The sequence below is a fragment of the Engystomops pustulosus genome, chromosome 9 (assembly GCF_040894005.1).
Source record: "Engystomops pustulosus chromosome 9, aEngPut4.maternal, whole genome shotgun sequence".
NCBI classification, from domain to species: domain Eukaryota; kingdom Metazoa; phylum Chordata; class Amphibia; order Anura; family Leptodactylidae; genus Engystomops; species Engystomops pustulosus.
This window is the reverse complement of record NC_092419.1, coordinates 28,441,588-28,466,487: the sequence shown is the minus strand read 5'-3', so window position 1 is coordinate 28,466,487 and position 24,900 is coordinate 28,441,588. Positions and strand designations below refer to the sequence as shown.

The following is a 24,900-nucleotide window of genomic DNA, read 5'->3' as shown; positions in this document are numbered from 1 at the left end:
GTACGGCTGGCACGGAAAAGGCGGTCAGGAATAGGGGCGGTTGCCTGACCACCTGGTCGAACAGCCTCACCTCCTTGACTGCATCTTACAAAAGAATAAAAGTGGACTTCTCAAGAATTATACAACTTAGAAATATTACAAAAGGACCTTCTATGTTTGTGTTTATAATACATAAGAAGGTACTGTTTGTGAGCTTAAGGGGGTTAGCTTGCTGACAGGTTCCCTTTAAATTTACTGTATATTGGGCTATAGCATATTTCAATCAGACTCAAAAGCTCTACAAGACTTAGCAACACCAAAATTGACAAAATATGACAGGAAGAGGTGTATGCTAGGGTGGAGACTATACTAAAAAAAAACCTACCCGCCCACTTACCTTGGTAAATAAATAGAACTGAGATGGTCCATCATGACACAAACTTCTGAAAGAGAATCACCATGGAATTTCAGCCTTGGAAAGACTACTTCCAGCTGGCCGCCTTGGTCAAAGAGATGGCACGTATGAATATAGGCCAACCTCAGCCGGACACATTTCTCCAGGCAAAACCTGACAATCCAAGTAAAGTCCAGGCTAAAACGGATGATCCGGCCAACTATAAAGCTGCAGCTTGCCTGATTCCATTTGAAGATAAACAAGCCACCTGCTCTATGCCACCTGATGCCATCTATGAAGCTGGACTTGGCTCATCTAACACCTTGAACCCCAACAAGCATCTTGCCTACTATCACTACCAACCAAAAACTCTTACCTCAAACTTTCAGATTGAGCCGCCTTCCCATTGCATGACCTCACAAAGTCAACCAGCTTTTTTGCCATCTCAGCGTGAAGGCCGGTCAAAGAGCGCCATGTGTCACTTCTGTAAACAAAATGGAGAGCCGCGCCATGTCTACACAGGCCACAACCTGAAGGATGAAGACGGGAAAGTTACCTGCCCCATTCTTAGAATGTACACCTGCTCTCTGTGCGGAGCCACCGGCTATAAATCACACACCAAGAAATACTGCCCACTCAACAAGAACAAGAATAATTCCTCCAGGAAGATGGAACGCAACTCTGGGCACAGGATGAAACACTAAGTTGAAGTTTCCGTGAAGTTTTTCTGCTTCTATGGCCTTTTTTTTGTCTTTGAGGAACATGGTTTGACAATAGAGATCCAGGACAGGACTCCGTTTTTTTTTCTTACATGGGAGCAACCCATTGTTTTATTTCATCTCTGTATTTTATAACAAGAAACACCTGAAAATCTCAGTTGACTGTACCTGGACCATGACGAGAAGTCACCTTTATGTTTTCAAAAACTGGTTTGGCTTTGTAATGTTCTGGCCCCTGCCAAAGAAAAAGAATAGCAAAATGTAAAACTTAGTTGTTGATTTTCTCAAAAAAAAAAAAAAAAGTAAATAAAAATGTTTTCTCACAATTGTTGCCTTTTTCCATCTTTGGCTTTAAGTACATTAGTGGTGTCAAATAAAATTGGTATCTTTTGCTGTGTTTTTATAGTTTGCTTTTGGTAAAATGGTATGAAAAGTAATAAAATACTAAAAGTTGTATAACTAAAGCTTACGAGAAGACATAAAACATCCATTATATGTAAAAAAAAAATCCAGAATCTTACTAGTATTGTAAAAAATTGGTAAATATACTCCATATAGTAAGAGGTCAGATGAATGAACGTTTGCCCATCTCTCCTGACCTTCCTATACATCTACACAATCCTAGAGATAAGTGCTGCCAGAGTCTTCTGGTAGTGGCTTATGTCCAGGGAGTAGAATTCCAGCTTGCACAACCAACTGTTATCATCCCGAAATCTGCCATAAGAGTCAGGAAATCCAATACGCATTAGAAGGTCAGCTGACCCCCACCAGAATCTATGGATTTAGACAATTTTTATCTTGTATGAGGGATCTCATTGGTTGAATCTTCAGCGAACAATCATTTAAAACCTATCCTCACACATAAGAGAGCTGTGGAGGAATTGGGCTGACACCAAAGGGGTTGATACCCATCTTGATACCTAGGAGAGATGAAGATGGATTCTTCTGGTAATTTAGACAGCTGAAGTTGGATTAGGTCTGGCACCCAGAAAGATGAAATGGGAAGGCTTAGCAGCAGTGGTATTACATCCAAGCTGAGAAAAAAAAAATTAACCTGGTAACTAGCAGAGCCAAGAAACGACTGGAGTCACACCTAGGAGAGCCGAAATTGGCCTGACACCTAAAAGAGCAGAGGAAGAGACGGCCCGACACCTAGAAGAGCAGAGGAAGAGACGGCCCGACACCTAGAAGAGCAGAGGAAGAGACGGCCCGACACCTAGAAGAGCAGAGGAAGAGACGGCCCGACACCTAGAAGAGCAGAGGAAGAGACGGCCCGACACCTAGAAGAGCAGAGGAAGAGACGGCCCGACACCTAGAAAAGGTGAGGAATGAGGATTTGATCACCAAGAATAGAGGATGGTGGATTGAACTGGCTCTTCAGAGGGACAAAGACAACTGGTTTAGCAATCAGAAGATGTGAGAAAGGATTGCCTTTGTATAAATTACAGCTAAGAAAGAACATCTCTGATACCTTAAAGAGCTATACAATGATTGGTTTGGTATCTAGCACATCTGAGGGCCAACTGGTTTGACCCTGTAAGTGCTACATAAAGATTGTTCTTCACAGGCCTGTGGAGTAGGAGTTGTGGAATTGGTGACCATTTTGGTGGAGTAGGAATCAAATGGATTATAAAGCTACTAGTACTGGAGACCCCCACAGATTAAAAATTCTAATACTGCAGAATCCCAGAGCATAAAACTACTAATGGAGAAGCCCAGAGCAGACTATAATACTGAATACCCCCAGTTCATAACTCTGCTAATACTGGAGACCTCCAGAGCAGACAAAAAAAAATAAATCCTCTCCTTTTCTGGCTCCTCTTCTCCCTGCACTGCAGCTGCTACTCTCCTCCATGTGCTGCTCTACTCGGCTTCCAGTGCTGGTTGTATGTGTTGGCATCAGGACCTGGAGCAGATCCGTGTTAGGAGCAGGAGACTACTTGGGATTACAGCTGAGAAGTACTCTCCTGCTGTCCTGGACTGCTATTGCATGTCCTTACCTCTGCGCATACAACCAGTGTCAAAAGTCAGGACACAGAACTGGTAGCAGTAAGACTTCTTAGGTGCACCCACCACATGGGTTGGGCAACCCTCTTCTAGACTTTTTTTGAATCTAATATTTTTTATCAACAATTTTTACAAGGAAAATACATCAACCTTTTCCAACCACCAACATCCCCCCCCCACCTTCCCCCAGCAAAGTGTGTCTTGACTGGCAACCTTGTGTCATTGACCTCCAAACCTGTTGGGGGATCATGCTGGATAGGAGAACTTTTTTTTTTTTTGCAGGGAATAAACCTAGGAAACCACCCATGAATAAATGTATCCATTCTGATGATATGATTAATTTGGGATACTAGTTTTTTTTTAATTCAGGAGGAGAGGCATCGAGCCGGTGGGCAGCCAGTATCTTCCTTGTCGAATATAAGATTTTAGTACCATCGTGAGAGGAAGCTCCTAGGTGTATCCCAAAACGTCCCCCACCAGACTTTTAGTTTAGATGAACGTTCCCTGCACTCTATGTACATGCTTAGTAGTGAAGCTCCTCTGCTACAGATCAGAGGAATAAGACACTGGGAAATAATGCTCACATTTATCTTTCCTGGTCACTCTAGTTAGAGTTGGGGGGAAATTGAGAAGTCGGAAGTTTGGCTTTGGCTGTTGCTAAATGTTTCTACCATAGTCATAGCCACATAGTCACTTTCTTACCCTGTACCAGAGATGGGTGGATTGGCTGTTACCATTATACACCAGCAGGGCTGTAGATTCCTACAGAAGAAGTAGAACATAGGAGACATAATATTAAAAAAAAAACATGAAATGAACACAGTTGTTTTATACATTTAGGAGCTATAAACAAAAAGTGAGTTTTTTCCCCGAGCAAGAGAAATCTGAGGTCTTGAGCCCTGAATGTGGGTGTGCACAGAGAGGGCACCGAGTGCCACCTCTGGCTCCGGTGATATAGGTTCTTCACCACTGATCTAGACCCTTCTTGAAGCGCTCTGCTGTCCCTTCTGTGACCAGTGCCTGAGCTCGGCTATTCCACAGATTGACAGTTCTTACAGTAAAGAAGCCTTGTCACTTCTCATGATTAAACCTTGTTTTCTCCAGACGGAGACAGTGCCCCCTCGTCATTTGATTAATCCTGGAACAACTTTCCACCATATTTTTTGTAAGGATCACTCATATATTTATATAAAACAATCAAGTCCTGTCTCTGTCATCTCTTTTTGATACCAAATAAACCTAATTATCTAATAAAGTAATGACATCTAAAATGATGCCCCGCCTCCAGACATTGAACCTGAACCTGGCAAAATGTGACTTTTCTTATGTGAAATCTCACAAAATTTAGGGAATACTATAACGGATATTTCATACCTGAGAGGGCTGGTAGTTTAATGGGATAAATAGAGATGACATGTTCCCTGTAAGATGGGTCAGGAAGAACAGCAACAAAATGTGGCTATTTAAAGATTTTCTCTCATAATCGACGGGACTCTATCTGCACATGCGCCAGGTTCAGCACCGGGTTGGTAGACAGTGAGACGGATGCAGGTATGCAAACTACGTAGCAAGTTGAGTAGCCGCCGCAACCCAGGTCCGCGAGAGGATACAGGGAGGCAGAGGCATGAAGAAATGTAGCGGAGGGGGGGGGGGGGGTTAAATTCAAATTGAAGAAGACGAGCCATTTGTGGAGGGGGGCACTTATTTTGAGCAAGGGTGACCACGCCCAGGGGAGCCAGGTAAAGTTTTATAAAAGTTATTGCTTGAAAGAAACAAACCAGAAATCTGATGAAAACGGTTTTCGGATATGCTTGGTATTGACTGTGAGAACCTAAAAACAGTGTTCTGCTGACAGGTTCCCTTTTTTTTTAAAGGGGACACTAAACAGCCCCCTATTGGCCTAATATTTTTCAGTTTTTGGACAGTAAACCTCTACATACCCCATTCTTTTTTCCCTAAGGATGATTTTTGGAAAATTTAGGGACTGGCAAGGAGGACTACATGGATATTGTCCTCTTTTTAAAACAATGTATCCTGCAAAAACACAAAAAAAATTTAAAAAGTTTTCACTACGAGGAGCACACCCATAAGACACAATTTGTGTGCACATATTTGTTGCTGGTGTCACTGTATAATACATATAACTTATTATCATTACCCTCTGGCTTTGGTTCTGTGGTAAAACTCCATCTCCCGCGGTCCCTTAACTGCAAAGCCTCATGGGACTTGTAGTTTATCAAGCGAGGCTCGCCGCCGGATATCGGATCACGTGACCTCGCCGTTGTCACAGTTACACTTCCGACACCTGATCAACGTCCTGACGCTCCCAATGGCCGCTTAGCCCTGCAGAGGACCCCGACGTTTGACCAATAGGAAGGAAGTTGTGAGTAAAAGGCGGGCTTACGCAGGATGAGCGTGAGGTGGATCCAATAGTAGAGCGCGGTGTACGTGTAGGAGCCAATGGGAATGAAAGGCGGTGTTGTTGGGGAGACCGGCGGTTTAACTGACCGAGGGGTAACTGCTGAGGGACGGGGAAGAATAGAAGGTGAGTGTGCGGCTTTCTCGGAGGCTATGGCTGTTCATACACGTCTAGTGCGTTTTTTTTATATTCTGCTTGGTATTCTCCTGGCCATATGTTATTTAATCCTATTACAGTCTTATGGCTTCTAGGCATTTCCTGTCCTTTGAGTTTTCTAATGTTTAGCAGCGCAGTTATAACGGACTACAACTCCCAGCATGCCCCCGGGAATGCTGGGAGTTGTAGTTTTAATACAGTTGGATGGAAACTACTGTTCTATCAGCCCTAAATATAAGACAAGGGGCAGAGTCTCACCCTATAGAAGTCTTGTGGTAACAACAAGTTATTCCTTATTCCCTGGATAGAAAAAACCCCAAGGACTATCAGAACCAGAGTCCACTGGACCCCAAAGGAATGAAGCAGCTGTTTCTACACGGTCCTGCTACATAATCTAGCTCTATGCAGAGAGCGGAGAGCTGTACTCACTGTACCACATTCATGCACACCCTACAGCTCCATTCATTTGCGGTGCTATAGACCCCCCCCCATTCTAGTGAGCCCATGGATCAGTACATTATTCCTTATCCTAATAGGGAATAACTTGACGTTACCGGACAGTCCATTTAAAGGAAATCTACCATCAATATCAAGTATTATAAACCGGGGACATTACTCATAGATGTAGGCACTGTGACTGAAGTAATCTTCTTGTATTTGTTATCTTATAAAATTATGTTAATGAGTCTGAAGGCCTCCTTGAGGTGTTACCAGAGCCCCTCCATGCTGTAGGTTCACAGGCTATAGCACTGTGCAGGAGCAACCCCCTCCTATTCCTACTCTCTCGCTATGTGCTGAAACTTCCCCTGCCGCAGTGAGATTATATCAGACAGAGGGAGGGGGAAGTGCTGATGAAGCAGAGGGGGGAAAGTGTAACAGCCCATGAATCTACCACATGGAGGGGTTCTGGAAACCACATCATTAGGTAATTTTAAAGGACATCGACAACCAGCCATGAATGATTTAAAATTAAGCACACTTACATGCTGGTGTGTGCCCGCTCTTCTTTTAGCGCTTTATGCAGAAGAGCCTAAGGGGCTCCAATTTTCATTAAAAGACATTACCATTTGGATCACCATACAGGTGTGCTCTGCCTATGGCAATATCCACTCTCCTTAAGCTTGTTTTTGAGGAAAAAAAAGGCCTTTAAAATTATGCAAATTAGCCTGAAGGGCTCCAGACGCCATTAACACCTATGGAACATGGAGCTCCTCATTTGCATTATTTTTAAAGCCTTTTTTCTTAAAAACAAGTGCATATGAAGCTTAATGCAGAGCAGATCCTGCCATAGGGAGAACACACCAGTATGTCAATGAGCTTGATTGATCAATGATTTCCAAGATAGATATGTACCTGTCAGACAATTATGACATATTCTGTAGATATTCTATTGAGTTGATGAATACTTGACAATTTGTCTATTTATAAGATAGAGAATAATGTCTCCTTTACTGAGGTCAATACCCCTGTATTCTGCCATAAGAATGTGTGATAAAGTGTGGCAAGAGAGGACCGGGAAAAAGCGCTAATAGTGTTACACCTTTAGATATAGATTTGGAGTGAGGGTGAATATTAAACTCACCGTGTGTGGTTGTGCTAGGATAGGCACAACGCTATGAAGTATTAGGAGTTGGGTAGCGAATGGTCCGGTGCTGCCTCACAGTGGAAATCTCCTGTGTGATGTGCCCGTACTACTTAGGATTTGTGGGAAGTAGATTTAATCAGGTGGTGCACTCAGAGTGGAATTTTCAGATCAATTTATTATAGGTCTTAAAAACACAACACGTTTCGGGGAATAAGGTGTCTGTGTGCTACTCAAAGGGTCCAAAAGACCCTTGTTTTCCTAATGTGGGGTTTACCCATGTGATGATATTGACCTATACTAGGGCATCGATTTATAGGAACAAAAATCCCAATGAGGGTGGTCATAATCTATGTGGCTTGTTTGATGCTGGTAGTTATGGAAGGGAAAGAGACCGTTTTCTGCTAGAAAACCATAATTTCAAGTATCTTTGATATTTGCTGTACATTACACATTCCTTTACATCTGATTTGACTTGACTTTTATTTGCCCAGGACTCCACTATGGACGACGCAGACCTAGCAGAAGCCCGTTGTGTGTTCAGAGGCATAGAACATATCCTGCGTATCCGGAACACAGGGGAGCGGCTGGAAGTGGAGGTTGAAGATGCTCTCACTACAGACCAGTGGAGGGCAGAGTTTGATGCTGAATGTAAGTATTTGTCTCCTTTATGTATACACAGTCAGTACATGTGCATTGTGTCCGGCCTGCTGCAGGATAAATAAAACATCTCTTGACGTCAGTTTCCAGAACTTTTTAAATTTAAAATTCCTCCAAACCAAAAATCACAAACCGCTGAAGCATTGCAGAGATAATCATCTGTTTATGGATATGCAAATCAGCCTGCAAGTGCTCAAGGGGGCACATCTGCCTTTACCTCTGTAGGTGAAGCACCTCTACTCTGGAATCCCTGCCGAAAGCTGTCTCATTAGCCATCACATACATTTTTGGCCCCCTCTTATGTCATGCCTGTCTAGAGGTGGATTGGGCTTGCCTCCAGTGCACCTGCAGACTGATTTGCTTATTCACAAAAAGATGGCTCTCTGCACGTCTCTATGGTGCGCTATTTAAAACTGATGGCTTATATTATGAACAGACTTTAACCAATATATTGATAATAAGCTGTTTGGAAGGAACATGAGGCCTCAGTTCCCCCTCATTCAGTAGGAGATGCAGCTCCTTTACTGTTCATGTCTGCACGGCCAGGTTATTCCAGAGACATTTCACATCTTGCTTATTGTGCAAACCCAGGAGTGGAGATAAGTGGGAATTTGAAATCATTATAACAGGAGAATAAGTTACCAGCTCTTCCCCTACCTGCATCTAGCATTGCTATTCGATTATCTTTTTAGCTGCAGCGGTTATATGGGATATGCTTTTACATACTACATCTCTCTGTAGCCAGTCACTAGCCTCTGTGTTAAAGCGGTTTTCCCACAAAGACAAGTTAGGCTCTGTCCACGAGTTAGGGCCTAACTTGCTGATCAGTGGGGTTCTCAGTGACCCTTCTACTCCATTAATCTCTATGGAGTTGACGGAGATCGCTGAGCGCGGCGCTTGGCAATTTCCATCAGCTCCATAGATATTAATGGAGCAGAGTGGTCATGTGTGGCCGTCTGCTCCATTAGTCTTTGGAGCGGCGAGGTCCGTTGGACCCCTTCGTTTCCGTGATCTGCGGGGGTCTTAGCACTGAGACCCCCACTGATCAGCAAGTAAGGCCCTATCCTAACCTGTCCCCAAACAAGACCTTTAAGGGGTTTTCTCATGAAGACAAGTGTTAGCCAGCTAGCTTTCCTTCCATGTCATTCTATCACTCGCACATTAGTGGATTCCATGCCCCCGTGTATGAGCCAACTGCCCAAGGCACAAGACTCCGAGCAGGTCCTTATCATCCCCGTGTCTGCGGCTCAGTCAGTCCATTTCTACTGTCATCTTCCTGCAGGCAGACTTGAAACGGTCCACAAACAACGGACCACGGGACGAGTGTTTGTTGTCTGTGATATGTGTGCATTCATGCGACCTAGGCCTTATACTGGTCATGAATACTGAGGATAGGGATCCGCAGGAGCAGCAGGATGATGTGTGTTGAAGAGGTTTTCCACTTTTTCTGGAAATCCCCTGTACTTACCTGCCTCTGGCTTAAGTGGTCACAACGGAGGGATTGGGGGTGTTCATCAGAGAATGGGGTGCCGGAGCAAGGCGAAGACATTTTATTTTTTCGCACCCCAGTAAGAGGTCGACAGGATCATGATGTTCTGAAGCTTGTGCACACTCTGTAGGGGGCAGATGTCCGGTAAATGTTATGTATTCCTTAGGAAAATTCTTATGATGTTCTGTCTTCAGTGAAAAAACTAGTAAACCAATTGTAGTACACAAGGAAGCCAAATAAACCTGAGAAAAAGTGTAGTATCTAATGTGATGTTGATTTCTATCCCTTGACAGTTGTAGAAGACCTCACTCACAAGACGGGAAACTTCAAGCAGTATTCTATCTTCTGCAATATGCTGCACTCCGCTCTCACACAGGTAACCTTCTTCTTAAAGGTAGAATTTGTTTATGGGCACATCCATAAATGGGGGCCACCAGAGTCACCAGGGACCTTCTGAGAGCATCAGTGTTGGAATGTCAGGACCTGTATTGGTGCCATTGGATTAATTAAATTATTTTATCCAATTAAAAAATATTTTGGAATATAAATTTTTGTCCCCCAAGAGGATAAATTGAGTTATTGCAACTACGCGTTTATTATCTTGTTTCCGCAGATAAGACCTGGTCTTGTATTTTGTTTTTGTCACAAAAAATGTGTTCGGCTTTATGTTTCTGGAACAAAAAAAAATGAACTTTTATGCAAAAACGATCGTATCATCTGGAACATTATCATAAATCTCCGAACCCTTGCCATAGTGAATTTCTTATGACAGTTGTCTTTAGAATCATTGGTCTTAATACCCTATGTCTAACAATGGATATACATGTGCTCCACTTTATGTATCTGCTTGTAGATATTGAATCTGTCTTAGCTCCCTCTTCCCTGCAGCTCCCTCCTCCTCTGTACTGCCTTCAGCTGACCGGTTGATTGTGTTTCACGGTGCCACTAACATTTAGTTAGTCATGAATGGGATCCTCAAATGAAAATCACTCTCTGGACTGGATAGTTTTGGTTCAAACACACTACACACTTAACACATGTGATTCTCTTTTTAAAATGGCATCAGAACTGTGTTTCTAAGTGCGACAGTTCAGAAAATATAGCCATTTATTATTTTCAGTGTTGGTCTAATTTTCCAAAATACACAGGCAGCTAAACAAGTCTATATTACACCAGTTTTTATGTTCCGGTTACGACGGATTTACTAAAACATGTAATCATGTCTTTTTTTTAGAGCAGTGAATCTGTAACTTTAGACCTCTTGACATATTCGGACCTAGAGTTGCTGCGCAATCGGAAAGCTGGAGGAGCGCAACGTTCAGCTCCCCCAGCCAGGAGCTCATCACTAACTTCCAAGCGATACCTGATACTTATCTACTCAGTGGAATTTGACAGGTGAACCTCACAGACACGTTATTTATCAATGTCTTCTCACTGCTTCCTCTTTTCTGATAAAAGTATGTGTGTGCGTATGTATGTATTATTTATTTATTTTTATTTTTTTTGCAGGATACATTATCCCCTCCCTCTTCCCTACATTGGAAAACCAGACCCGGTCTACTTAAGACAAGTGATCCGAGGGCTGAAAGACGAACTGGCCGCTCTGAAACTAGCGCCAAGAGAGGAAAGCCGAGAGACAGAGATGCGAAGACTGAGAGAAGAGTCAGTATAAGAATAATTCTGGGGTTTAGAATAGGGGGAGAAAGGGTTAGAATATTAACATTTACGCTAGTATTTCCGTTCATTTACTAGGCTCCAGCGGGTGACACAGGAGAAACAAGAGGCTGATCTTGCATTGCAGAGACTCCAGGACCTTGAAATTCCCAACGGTAAAGACGCCAGTCATATACGTATCCTGAAGAGGGCGGTGCAGACCTTAGAGGCGGAGCTTCAGAAAGAGAGGAGCAGGAGTCAGCGACTGGCGAGCAAGAGGAAGGAGGAGAGCAGGCAACTAACAGATCAGGTAAATGGAGAAACTGAAGAAGATTTATCAATTCATACACATCGCTCTCCTGGGATAAAAACATTGAAAATCTAATTGCTCACATGAACACCAAACTCAGGTGGGTTACCAAGGTTTTCCTTATCAGGGAATGGGTTACTGGTGTTGGAAAAAATGTATATGTGCACCGTATGGGCAGAGGTCATAATCCATTTTATTCCAAATCCAGCTGGACAACCCCTTCAATCTAGTTATCTAGTCTATTACCCGAAAATGATACCATTCTTCCAGCCCCCTCGGTAGGGGATGAAATGTCCTTTTTAGATTTTCCTCTTTTATGTGAAATCTCCTCTGTAAAAATATCTCCTGCAAAGTAATGTGAAAATGAGCAGAAAAGAGTCATGTTTAACCTGAGATGAGTCAAGTTTAGAGGCTGCAAAGGAAGGTGGTATTTCAGACACCCCTATCTTTCATTCTACCCTATATAACAAACATAAGTTTCATTTGTTATAGATCCATATCAAAATCCCCATACACTGCATTATTGTAGAATTTGCGATCAGACACCCTAGGGGGCCTAAAAGAACTAAATACCCCTTTTTCCCTTAAACTGATCTAAAAAGAAACAAAATCATAAACATGTTAGGTGTCACCACTTCCCAAAAGTCCCAATCTATCAAATTATAAAAACTGTTATTGCTGGCAGTGAAATCTGTAACGGGAAATGGCACCAAAATGTCTGAATCGCCATTTGTTTGCTATATTGTAACACACAATTTTTTTTATAAAAAATGATGAAAAGGTCGTACAGTCCCCAAAATGGTAGCAATGACAACGACATCACGTCCCGCAAAAAAGTTATGCTTTGCACCAAAGTATGAAAAAAAGGTTTCAGCTCAGGATAGAGCAAAATGAAGAAATTTGTTTTTGTACAAAGAAGTTTTAAATTTTTAGAACCCATTCAAACATATGGAAACCTAAATAAACTTGGTATCTCTGTGATGATGGTGCTGACCTAAAGTATGAAGCGAGTTGTCATCTGGCGCCCACTATGAAAACGGAGCCCCCAAGAAAATGGCGCAAATACGTTTTTCTTTTTGCCAATTTCCCCACATTTGGATTTATTTTTTCCCGCTTCCCAGTATATGACATGGAATATTATATACCGCCAATAGGAAGTACAATTTGTTACGCAGAAAACAAGCACTCATACAAAAGTTCCCATAAAAAAGTTATGGATCTGTGAAGGAGGGGAATAATAAAATCAAAAAACCAAAAAGAGCCAAAAAAGTTATTAAATGACATCTACCATCAGTTTGACTGACGGTAAATATCCAGAATGACATGCTCATTTCTTTAGCAGGAGGAACTGTTAGTGGGGGGGGTGTATACATTAAAATCCGGCAGGTAGCGTCAGCCTGAGCACCTCCTGATCATTTACATATTTTTTAAAAGTCATTTTAGCAGAAAATATGTTGTTTCTTTATGCACTAAAAACTGTCCCAATTAGTGCATAAAGAAACGAGCGTGTCATGCTGGACTTTAAGCTGTTAACTGCCTGTACCTTGGGTTATGTATTACACAGAACTACAAATCTGAAAGATGAGATTCTTACACTTAATATGATACCAACCGCATGTTTCTAGGTACTATAGAACAAAGATGGGGGGCATCTAAAGTGTAAATATAAAATATGACTCTTCTCTGCTCATTGTCTTTGGTGGAGATTTTTTTTTTTTCTAGGTAAAGGGGTGAAATTTCACATAAGAGTGAATTGTACAAAGGAGATTTCATGCCCGACCTGAGGGTTTGGGAGTTTAATGGGGTAAAATCTGGTGAACGGTTTAGAAAAATTGACTTAAATCAATTTCTCACTTTTCTTTTAATAATTCAGTTGGAAGAATTGCGAGCAGTGGAGCGAACCCTTCGCCTGAAAGTGAAAAGTCTGAGCACAGAGCTGGCGATGTATAAAAGAGGGTGAGTTGGATAAAGGCGAGGGTCTTTTATTTTAACCAATTTTCTTAAGCCTCCCCTGCTTATATCTCAATGTAAGAAATAAGTAAATACAGTTATTCCCTATGAAAAATTGCTGTATAAGCATAGAACTCGCCCAGAGAAATTTAATAAAAATTGGTGTGAGTCACCCCAGACTCTTTACTGCTTCCTCCTCGCTTGGGGACCAACTTTGCTTTTACTATACAAAAATATTTTTTGTGCTGGGATATTTACACATGATAGATGACCTTGCGTTATCCGGTCTGGATTCTTGCTGTGCTCTTTAGATAGTTTATTATTATATTTAGGTCTGATCCTGCATTGGACACATGTATCATTATACCATTGTATAACCCACGGTACGGTACCATACTCCATCTTGTATTTTTCTTGTTTAAACGAGGTTAAAAAAAAATTGACCTCCTGGAGGGAAGACATGGGAAGAGAATAATTGGAAGGAGGGAGAGAAGGTATTCAGGATGGATAGGGGAGGGAAACCTGGTCCAGACTGACCTCCCTCATGTTATTAGAGGTGGCCGTAAGTACTGTCACTAAATGGTCCAATTGACCAGGCTGACTATAAATTGAGAAATTTTCAATGGGGCGACAATGTATCTTGCCTCAGGCAGCGCAGAGTTTAGTTTCACTCCTGGTCGTTGTCACTCACCACAAATCTCCAGTTATTCGGGAGGACAGACTGTAGGTCATCTAACCCGACCATAGGAATTCTTTACAGCTAACTCTTCTCACATATTAATCTATAAATGTGGATTTTGTACTGAATGAAATAATTAGTTTATTTGCTCCTCTTACAGGCGTGTGACCCCCACGGGCCCATCCCCACAGAGTCGATCCAGCTCTGCTGGTCGGGGCCCCATTCACCGGAGCTCATCCAGGGGAGAGACTGTTACCAGAAGGGAGAGGTCCACATCACGGGAAAGGAGCGGGATTGGTTCACGAGAGGGAAGGAGTCTCGCCAGACAGCCGAGATTATCCCCCTCCCCTGTGGGTAAGTGGAATCCATGAAACTATAATTCACCGACCCTAATGCAAATGGAACCTGCCTGCATCTTGTATTCGGAGACTTTTGAACCTCCAGCTGCTGGGGAAGGAAGGGCTAGATGGCTGCCATGAGGAAGAGGGATCAGTTATATTAAAAACCCTTCCTTTTTTACCGATATCTAAGCGATGCTTAACTATTCCTGTAATTTCGGTGGACTTCAACTCTCTGTTGAATTCCATGCAGTCTGACGTGAGTCCTATTCATGACCTAGTAACCAGCTGTTGATGCTTTGCCTTAAAGAGGGCCTATCATCCTGACTAAACCCTGCTAAGTAAGCAGTTCCCATATCCCTATGAACGCTGGATCAAGCTTATAGCGGTCTGGTGTATTCATTAGGGGGCGTTCTGCAGATGTGGTGACTGCCACATGAAACCTGGCAGTCACCGCCGGCCTATGGTGTGGGAGGGGCATCCAGAGGAGAAGCTACGGGGAGCCTCGGACCACCCCCTCATGAATACATTGGCTATCGGAGGCCTATGGCAATGCAGTGTTCGCTAGCTTATTGGTATGTTTCAATAAAGCTAGCAGTTTAACACTGCTGCATCTGGGGTGGGGCTAGGCAGCTGCTTACCTTAGTGAGTGCTAATGGAGGGTTTAGTCGAGGTCCTCTTTAAACTAAATAGCTGAAGGGAACATTGATGATGGTCAATCCAAGAAGCCATAATGCCTGTGTTGTTCTCATTTTTTGTTTATTCATCTCTTTTTAAAGGGCTTGTGTTTGTCCTGCATCTGCTGACCGGAAACTAAATTCAGGGCTTTATGGGGCCTTTATAACATACAATGGGCTTCTTGTACACTAGATCTTTGACCGTTGCAGTTATAGAAAACCAAAAAAGAAAATCCAGTGCTTGGACTGAAATGTTGGAGAACTTTTTATTACATTTTTTTTTGTATATACAGTCAGTAGAAAAGAAGAATTTAGTAGCATTTTTCTCAGTTTATAGGATAAAATATCAGTCTTGGATACTGAGTTTGTATGGCACCAACTTATGGTTTCTAACTTTCACTTTAATCCCAATTTTTTTTTTCTCCCCAGCCATCAGGCCCCCTCGATTTGATCCAACTGCCTATGTCCGAGATAAGGAACTTAAGCAGAAAGAGATGGACTTGAAGAAGTAAGTAAACATATTCATTTTTTTTTTTTTTTCACATTAGTATTTTATGCAATATTTTTAAATATGCATACCAAATAAATCAATGAACATAGAAAGGCCATAGCGGGTCATCCTAAGAGGGAGCTAGGTGCAGAAAGCACTCGTTACCAGAAGAGTACCGTTTTATTAGTCCCAAAACAGTTCCAGAAAATTAAGAGATTCACACAACGAGACAAAGAAAGGAGATACAGAAGAAAGAGAAAACGGGAGGGAGGGGTGCAACCCTACATTGTTATATCTCAGGGATCTCCAGCTAAAATTAAAATTGGACATATATTCCAAATGATAAAAGTTGGTCTGCCTTCAAACAATCTTTTGCAGTCCATGGAAAGGGGCCCATATGTCAGCCTGATCCCGCAGATTGCGCACCTTTCACAGTACAGAGTCCTTGCATTATACTGATGTGTGATGCAAGGACTCCCATTTTGCAGCAGAACTGCAGCACCGGCAGTTACATTACCAGTGCTGCAGGTCCGAGGGCAGATGGGAAGTCATCATCCAGTAATGTGCAAGGTGTGCAGTCCATGAGAATGGGCCTTCATATGGACCCATTTCCACACGATTGTGTGAATTCAGCCGTAGCAACTACACTGTATGCAGTTACCAGCCTGCTCCTGCAATATTTGCAGTAGCAGGATTGGCTGTCAGGACAAAACTGCGCCATTATCAGTGCAAGGTTACGTTCACTCAGAGTGTTTGGGCTAGGAAACTATCCATGTAACAGATGGGTTGCTGGGCTTAATCCGGCTGAACTGAACTGACCTACTGATCTGCATTGAGCTTCCTAACTCCACCATGAGAACACACCTTTAGCCAGGCTTACATCTGTGACTGAGGACTTGTTAGGATCCGATACATTCAGCTACAAATCTCCTGCACCAGGACTTTTATGTCCAGCAAAATATTGGCCCCCATAACAGAGGCCAAACAGACTTTTAGGATGCCTTGTGACTATAGATCTTCTGTAACCATGAGACATTCTTAACACCATAAACTCAAGTAGTCGTTGTGAGCACTTGCAACATGTTTACAACAGCAAGTTGCACAAATGTTTTTGACTGTTGCTGTGTGGCCATAGGTGATCCTATGTTTTCATTTTGTGTGTTTTTTAAATTTAGATGTCGTCGGGTTTCTGGTTCCCCCTCTAGTATGAGAGGCCAGAGGCGCAGCTCCTCAGGTAAGACACATAAGGCTGCGCGTGTTTGCTGGCAGAGCCCACTCCATGGAAATTGTTGAGGACTTTTCCCTAGAAGCTTTTTGGACTCCACTTTCAATGTTTTTCTTATTCTAGAAAAATTAAAAATTGTATAAGCCAAAATGTCTGTGTGCACATTTGTGTGTTTGCTTCAGTCACAATGGCAATAATTAATCCACCCTTTTTGACCACACAAGTCACTGACTCCCTACACTATATACAATCATTGTGGTCAGAACATAGATATTGTATATACGGTCAATGTGTATTTGGAGTAAATTGGATTGCCCTACGGTAGTTAAAGCGATTTTCTGTGTGTGTTTGATCACTGGAGCTCCAACAATTGGATCTTTCAGTCTGTCAAACAGGAGCCCAAAATTTCTCCTGCAAGAGAATACTGCAATAAGGGGATCCACCCAGACTTCCATTCCCTTCTATGGCACTTGGTCATCTCATAGAAGTGAGTAGAATATTGGGTGGACACCTACAAAAGACCGTCACTCTCATGCAGGTCGCTGTTCCTGTCATCTCGGGGGAAGGGGTTTGCAGTGTTTGGACCTGTGACCCCTCTGACTTTCAATACCACGCACTGAAAACGAGGCAAAGTTTTTGGAAGAAAGCGGCATGTTTAGATTTGATTTAATCTGGGAGAACCTGTATTGTGCCCATCACATTGTGTGTAATGCTCTGAGCAACCTCCTAAAAGTAGAATAGAGATGTGACATCACTCTGGAGACCTTTTGATCTTAAAGGGAATGCATCATCCGTTTTGACAATAATAAACTGCAGACATTGCCAGATATAGGCCCAGAATATCTGTGTCATCTTATTGTGTGTGGTAACTTTTCACAGTCCTGCTGCTACTTAACTCTTTATTCCAGGTTTGCAGCGTCTGCAAGTGCTCTGGGTCTTTGAGTCTGAAGAGCTTTCTGCTCTTTACAATGAACTGTTCCACAGTCCCTCCCCTCTGCTCTGAGTGACTGCTGTAATTATCCAACCAAAATCCTGATGCAGCTCCTACTCATAGCAGAGGGAAGAGGCTGTAGAGCAACACAGTGCAGAGAGCAGAAAGCTCTTTAGACTGAAAGACCCACCCAGAGCCCTTACAGGAGCTGCAGGGCTGGATTATAACTTCACTTTTTACAGTCCTGCTGCTACTGAAAACGGACAAATGGTTGATCATTAAGTTGTACTGTTACCTAACACTGACCGATTCCCTTTAGTGTTGGAATGACAAAGCTTTAACACTGACAAGTACTATGATGCCGCCCTTATGGATAGGAATATGGAATTCCTCAAGTTTTAACATCTTATTTCCATTTATATTATATGACAGTGGAAAGTATTCGTAGTCATCGATCGTATCAAAGCTCTGGGGATGAAATGGACTATATCGAACGCAGCAGGTAATGGAGGCTGAGGTTACTTTATACTTTGTATCTTCTAGTTGATTTGTGTTCTTATGCATGCAACATTTTTATGTTCTTCATAATCTCCACAATGCATGTTACAGAGGAGAGCGACAACCAGCAGCGCGAGGCCGGAAACCCTTCACTCACTCATCCTGGAACAACCGAAACAGTGTAAGTTACCCGACCACAATTTATAGCCAAGTAATCTGAGGTTTCCTCTTCTCAGCATGACGAAAGGACAATAATGCGTTTTTTTAAAGTAGTGATTTCTTTTGTATATTATTTTTTTTGTTCTTCTACAGGCGAAGAAAGATCGACTTCCCGCAAAGAAGAGACTTTCCAGTACACCAACATATGATCGAAAGATAGAAAAAGGTACAAGGGGAAAGCGTACATAACTACTGGAGATGTGCAGCGCATAACTGCGCCCTGTGAGCATGTGTAGAGTCTAGACCAGTGGTGGCGAACCTATGGCACGGGTGCAAGAGGCGGCACTCAGAGCCCTTTCTGTGGGCACCCGGGCCATCGCCCCAGCACACCAGACATGACTCAAAGAATCTTTCTGCAGTTCCATGCAACTTAAAAGATGCTGCTTTCAGTCATATATTAAAGTGATTCTTCGCTACTTGGGACTTTAGGGAGGGAGAATTGAGTGGACAGGGCCGAATAATCTTTAGAGGACCTCCTGCCGGCCCCACAAATGTGTTGCTGTCCTCTGGAGGCCAATATGATTGAAAGTTGTTAAAAACAGGGAGCAATAAGTTGCTGCTTTAATTTTTGGTTGGCACCTCGTGATAAGGGGGGTTTTGGGTTGCAGTTTGGGCACTCGGCCGCTAAAAGGTTCACCAACACTGGTCTAGAGGAATATTTAGTAACACAATTCCAGGAGGAGTAACGGAGGGACGGCACAATTCAAAGTCACAAAAAGTGCCGCAGAACAGTAATTTACTTTTTTCTGATGGATAGATGTTTCACCGAGAAATTTCATGAAGGTCACGGTCTATTATCTTGTATCAGATATCGGATCAGTGATGGTACGACGCTATTTGATGTAGTTGCTGCAGCGCAGTGAGCTCCACTTCATCTTTCCAGACCTGTGATAGCATGTTCACTGGTCAGGTGGTCTGTTAGTTCAGTTACATTCAGGTGAATGGTGCTCAGCTACAATACCAGGCACAGCCACTATATACCAGATGGCACTGTGCTTGACTCGCTGTAAAGAGGTCAAGGTGTTGGTATAAACATTGCAGTCTCTTCTAACAGCTAGTCTGGTGGTGGTCAGATCCCTTCCATCCTGATATTATTCACCTAGATGACGTGAAAAAAAAAAATGTCTCGCCTTCCTTTTCCAGAAAACCGCTTTGACCCACTTTCTGACCTGTCAGACATCGATGTGCGACTGCAGGCACTGCAAGATTACATGAGAAACCTGGACACCCGCACCTAAGACGCTCGTGCCGGAGCGGCGTGTAAATCCGATTCTGACAATCTTCCAGGTTTTGCGGCACCATTGTGTAACCGCCAGGCTGTGCCAATGGATTCCAGAGACTCTACGATAATAATGTGGTGTTGAATTGCATATATAGAAGTGAGGGCGCCGCCATTTTTCTTTTCCTTCATGCTCCAGCGGTGCTGAGCGAGCATTTCTTCTACTGACCTCAATGATACAAGCTCATGACGGATCCTGGATAGAAAGATATTTCAGCTCCAGTTTTATAGATGTGTGTTTTTGTGTGTGTGTGTGCACAGGTGAAAACGGCAATAACCGGAACACTAAGGCCAGAGATTGTGGTCGGCCCATGAATACGGGATCATAAGCCACAAACGCTGTGCTAAGGGTGGGAAGCAGGGACTCCTTGTATCATATCACTATAATGCATGGAGTCCTGTTCTTGCCACTGTTTAGTCTACAAATCCCCCATCTCCTTGGAACACAATGGCAAGGACACGACTCCTTGCATCATAGTGATATATGATACAAGGAGTCCCTGCTTCCCATCCTTAGCACTGCGCTAGGGGCACATGACTTTATTTAGTCTACGAATCCCAATCTCCTTGGAACAAAGTAATGTGCCCCTAGCCTAAGGCCCGGTTCACACCTGTTTTTATCACATTAATGACTTCCATATAGATGTGGACACGCTGAAGCTATTGGTAAACCGTATCACTGGTTCTGCTGTTTTTATGAGGTCTATGAAGACTGATAATCTGAGCAGAATGTGATAACAGCAAGTGGCTGGTTCAGAGCTGGTTTTGTACAAAGTGGTAGGGTCACTTTTTTAGGATCCAAAAATGCACACACAGACCAATACAGGGAGTCTAATACTGGCCATATGTATGGGCTGAGCGGCCAACCATAACTTTTATATGCACATTTCTGCAATAAATGATGACTGGGTAGATGAGGATCAGGCTGATGGGTTTTGCTCTACCTGATCCTTTTGATCTCATTGGAAATTAGTCTAGGGCCATCAAGATTTATTAAACCACATATATCAGGAGAGATGATTGATAATTGATATGGGCATGGGCTGTACAGTCACCAGTTCAGAAATATGTCTGGGTCGTGTGGCCAAGTGAGAACGGCAGGTCCACTCATCTCTATAGACAATGCAGCTACGTGTATGATGTCACATGATCTGTCCTGTTAGGGTGCAGTCACATGGTGCGTTTTTGCATGTTTACCAGGCATTTGGCTGGTTTGAATCCGTTTTTCTTTATTTCTGGAAGTGTAAGCAGCTGTATTGACGTTTTCACAGCTGCTTAAACTTCCACAAATAAAGAATAATGGATTCAAACCAGCCAAATGCCTGGTTATCGCACAAAAACAGACTAAAAACGCACTGTGTGACTGCACCTAAAGCGGTATGTTACACATTTCCAGCGTATGACCTAGTTGAATTATTTGTATTTGCGTTTTGGTGGGTGAATGGGATTTTTTTTTTATTATTATTTTATAAATGTGAAAGATTTTATTTATTTGACTTGAATTTTAATTGTTTTGAATGTGAATTGAAACCTTTTTGTTTTAAAATATATTTGTATATAATCCAAGACACTCATTTTGTCATTTATTTTACATATTTTCCTATTTATATATTTATATACACATACACTGTATGGATTTTTTCATTTTGTGGTTTCATGAGATGCCCTGGATTACTTCTAGGCTCTTCACTGCTAAATATGTCTTTTAGACTCAATGGAGAAAACTTATCTAAATCAAGATGGGACAAAGTTAGACAGAAGGTGCATTATTAAAGCACTTTAAAGAGAACCTGTCAGGCAAATAACCCCCCTAAACTTAATTTAGTTTCATAAACTGCCATTAGAGAGCATTGCCTCTATCCCTTCATTGTCCCTCTACATGCCTGTAAACCTAAGCAATGAGGTCCTAAAGCTGTATGCAAATGACCTGTGAAATGTCCAATGAGTCATTAGCATATTCAAGCTGTCCAGCATATTCATGAGTGGGAGGTACAGCCACACCCCCAGTGCTTGACTGACAGCCTGTATAATGGTGTGAGGCTGTATAATGATGTGCTTCCTGGTGCTGGTGGCCACGCCCCCTGCAGCCTGTGTGTGTATAGGAGAGATACAACCGCTCCAGGCTGCAGCCATGTTATAGCAGAACATGTCAGGTACATGTGTAGCTGATGTCTGTGTCTCGCACATGTGAATAGGAAGAGAGAGCATGTCAGCAGATAAAGCACAGACACTAGCAATGCTTTACTATACATTACACACAGATATCAGCAGGGGGAGGAGATGGGAGGGGTAACATTTTATAATGAATGTATGAAATAACTAGATAAAGGCTGGGATGGATCCTTGTGAGCTGCTCCAACAGTTAGTGGTGACAGGACAAGTGACACAGACCTGATGACAGGTGTCCTTTAAATTCAGGTCAGATTATTAGGCCGGTTTCACACAAAGTTTACTACATAAAACCAGCGCTGTGTGATTGACCCGCTGAGCTCAGTTCTGCTGCGCAGTGTTTTGGCCAATGTATCCAGCAGTGAGGGAGATTTCCCAGGGCTTGTACACCTGTTTCCTGGATTACAAGCCCTGAAATAATCACAATTCCCTGCAAAATACCAGGAATTGTCAGTATTTTCTCCCGTTACATCACCTTCAGGCCAAGAGGGCAGGGAGAGGGGTGCAGGGGACTTGCCCGGTGGTGGAATGGGACAGTCTGTGATAAGAGATGTGCGGACCTGAACATGTTGCTTGATGAGCTGCACAGGTAGACTGGCCAATCACAGCCATAGGGGTGTAAAGCTGCCGATTGTCTATACCTGTGACCGTGCAGGCCTGAAGGGGTGGGGCTTTCCTCAAACGCCAGTGCATGATAAATGACCCCCAATGAGTCTGACAACATCAAATCTCATAAAACCGGTTTTGGTAGGAAAATGCACAAAAATGTTGATGCCCTTGGATAATTTTTTTTCTGTGCGCTCCCATTCCCTGTGAAGTCAAAGAAATTTCGTTCGACGCCACGCCCCTTTTAATATGTTCATGCCCCCTTTGTCATACTCGTCAGGAAAGTGCCAAAAAACACGTTTTTACAGAATTGTAAACAGATTGATAAATCTGTACGTTTAAGTCCAACTCTTTACTGGAGCGCTACAAGTCCAGCTACAATCCTGGAATATAAATGCATTTTTCACAGTCCTGTGGCTACACATCTACTGGGCGAGTGTCTAACACTGTCCTATTACACTGACAACATCTTCCAGATGAGAAATCCTCCGCATACCAACCCTTTACAGCAGCTCCTTGACGCTGGGTATGTGTTATACAAGACCCAACACGTGGCACTGACTTATATAACGAATGATGATGGAACGGTTACAGTATCTGCATAACTACTGACAATCAAATGCAGATTTTCTGAGGATGAAGCCGTATCTCCCAAATCTCCCCCCTTGGCTCCTCAGATCCAACAGATGCTCTGCACAAGTCGGGGGGTTGGAGTACAGGCAAGGGTTAAACCCCGTGGCAGCTGCGTCTGCGTTGTCCGGCGCTGGTTTCTGCCTGGCAGGGAGGGTTAAACGATGTGCACTGATCTGCTCTATGTTTGGTTACATTCCTGTGCGGAGAGTTTTCGGATGTTTATATTTAGAGTGTGTGGAACTTATGAATAGGGAGAGAGACATGGAAAGAATGAGATTTCTATCTATATCTGCTCATCTATCTGCACGCTTATTGGTCTGTCATGGCCGTGCACCTGAGACTGCAATATACTCTACTTTCACTTATTCCAGGGGGGAGAATTATCAGAAGTGTCTGAGGTAAAACTGTTCTAGTTGCCCACAGAAACCAATCAGAGATCAGCTATCATTTCATAGACAGCTGTTGGAAAATGAAAGCTGAGCTCTGATTGGTTGCCATGGACAACTAGAACAGTTTTGCTCTCAGACACTTCTGATAAACCCCCCCCCCCCATTGTGTGTTCCACTGCTATTGCCCTCTGTTATCAGCCACGTAAGAAAGACTATAGTGCTCTTCAATTAAGTCATGATCACAACCTTATTATCTCTAACATGTCAGGTCCGGGCACCTCAGGATGGCATCCCAGCGCTTTTTATAAGCTGTAAACTTTAGGTTTAATAGGCTTTTTGAGGGATAAACATTTTTAGTGTTGACACATTTATGTGGGTATATAGAAGTAAGATTTACGAGGTGTCAGGAGAGTATAGAGACGGTAATGTAAAGCTGGCGATGGGGTTACAAAAGGGGCAGAGTTCTCATGTAATTTATTCCAGATTTTATTGTAAAATATATGACTTAAAGGGGTTGTCCACTTTGAGCAAATAATAGATATTTTTGGAGCAATGAAAAGTTATACAATTTTCCGATATTCTTTCTGCATCAATTCCTCATGATTTTCTAGACCTCTGCTTGCTGTCATTCAACAAGAAATTTCATTGTTTACTTCCTGCGGTTAAACACCAGTCCAGGGTCATGTGATGTCAAACAGGTGCACGGCTCGTTTTATCCCTGGTCATGTGATGTCACACAGGTGCAGGGCTTGTTATATCCCTGGTCATGTGATGTCACACAGGTGCACGGCTTATTATTTCCCTGGTCATGTGATGTCACATCGGAGCACGGGTCGTTATATCCCTGGTCATGTGAGGGCACACAGGTGCACGGCTCGTTCTATCCTTGGTCATGTGATGTCACACAGGTGCACGGCTCGTTATATCCCTGGTCATGTGATGTCACACAGGTGCACGGCTCGTTATATATCCCTGGTCATGTGATGTCACACAGGTGCACGGCTCACTATATCCCTTGTCATGTGATGTCACACCGGTGCACGGCTCGTTATATTCCTGGTCATGTGATGTCACACTGGTGCACGGCTCGTTCTATCCTTGGTCATATGATGTCACACAGGTGCATGGCTCGTTATATCACAGAGTGTAATCAGAGCTGTGTGGAATAAGGAGCCGTGCACCTGTGTAACATCACATGACCCGGGATATTACAAGCCATGCACCTGTTTGACATCACATGAACAAGAATATAACGAGCAGTGCACCTGTGTGACATGACATGACTAGCTATATAACAAACTGTGCATCTGTGTGACATCATATGACCAGGGATATAACAAGCTTTGCACCTGTAACATCACATGACCAGGGATATAACAAGTCATGCACCTGTGTGACATCACATGGCCAGGGACCGGTTTATCCACAGGAAGTAAACAATGCATCTTA

General features: G+C 43.0%; 2 protein-coding genes across 3 annotated transcripts; both read left to right on the top strand.

Annotated features, from left to right (window-relative positions):
- Positions 1–430: 430 nt before the first annotated feature.
- Positions 431–1,383, top strand: NANOS2 (nanos C2HC-type zinc finger 2). Its single transcript, XM_072124330.1, has one exon. It carries the CDS (start codon positions 439–441, stop codon positions 1,075–1,077), a length of 639 nt encoding a protein of 212 aa, XP_071980431.1. The 5' UTR covers positions 431–438; the 3' UTR covers positions 1,078–1,383.
- A 4,002-nt stretch (positions 1,384–5,385) lies between these two features.
- CCDC61 (coiled-coil domain containing 61) lies at positions 5,386–21,192 on the top strand. Of its 2 annotated transcripts, none has more exons than XM_072123504.1 (14): positions 5,386–5,482; positions 7,751–7,907; positions 9,699–9,781; positions 10,640–10,800; positions 10,915–11,067; positions 11,158–11,368; positions 13,242–13,324; positions 14,158–14,351; positions 15,442–15,520; positions 16,678–16,736; positions 18,091–18,160; positions 18,268–18,337; positions 18,469–18,541; positions 19,519–21,192. In XM_072123504.1, the coding sequence occupies exons 2-14, from the start codon at positions 7,760–7,762 to the stop codon at positions 19,611–19,613; spliced, it is 1,479 nt and encodes a 492-aa protein (XP_071979605.1). In that variant the 5' UTR covers positions 5,386–5,482; positions 7,751–7,759; the 3' UTR covers positions 19,614–21,192. The 2 variants fall into 2 exon arrangements, with proteins under 2 accessions (XP_071979605.1, XP_071979604.1); XM_072123503.1 differs by lacking the exon at positions 5,386–5,482 and adding an exon at positions 5,509–5,644.
- The last annotated feature ends 3,708 nt before the right edge of the window (positions 21,193–24,900 follow it).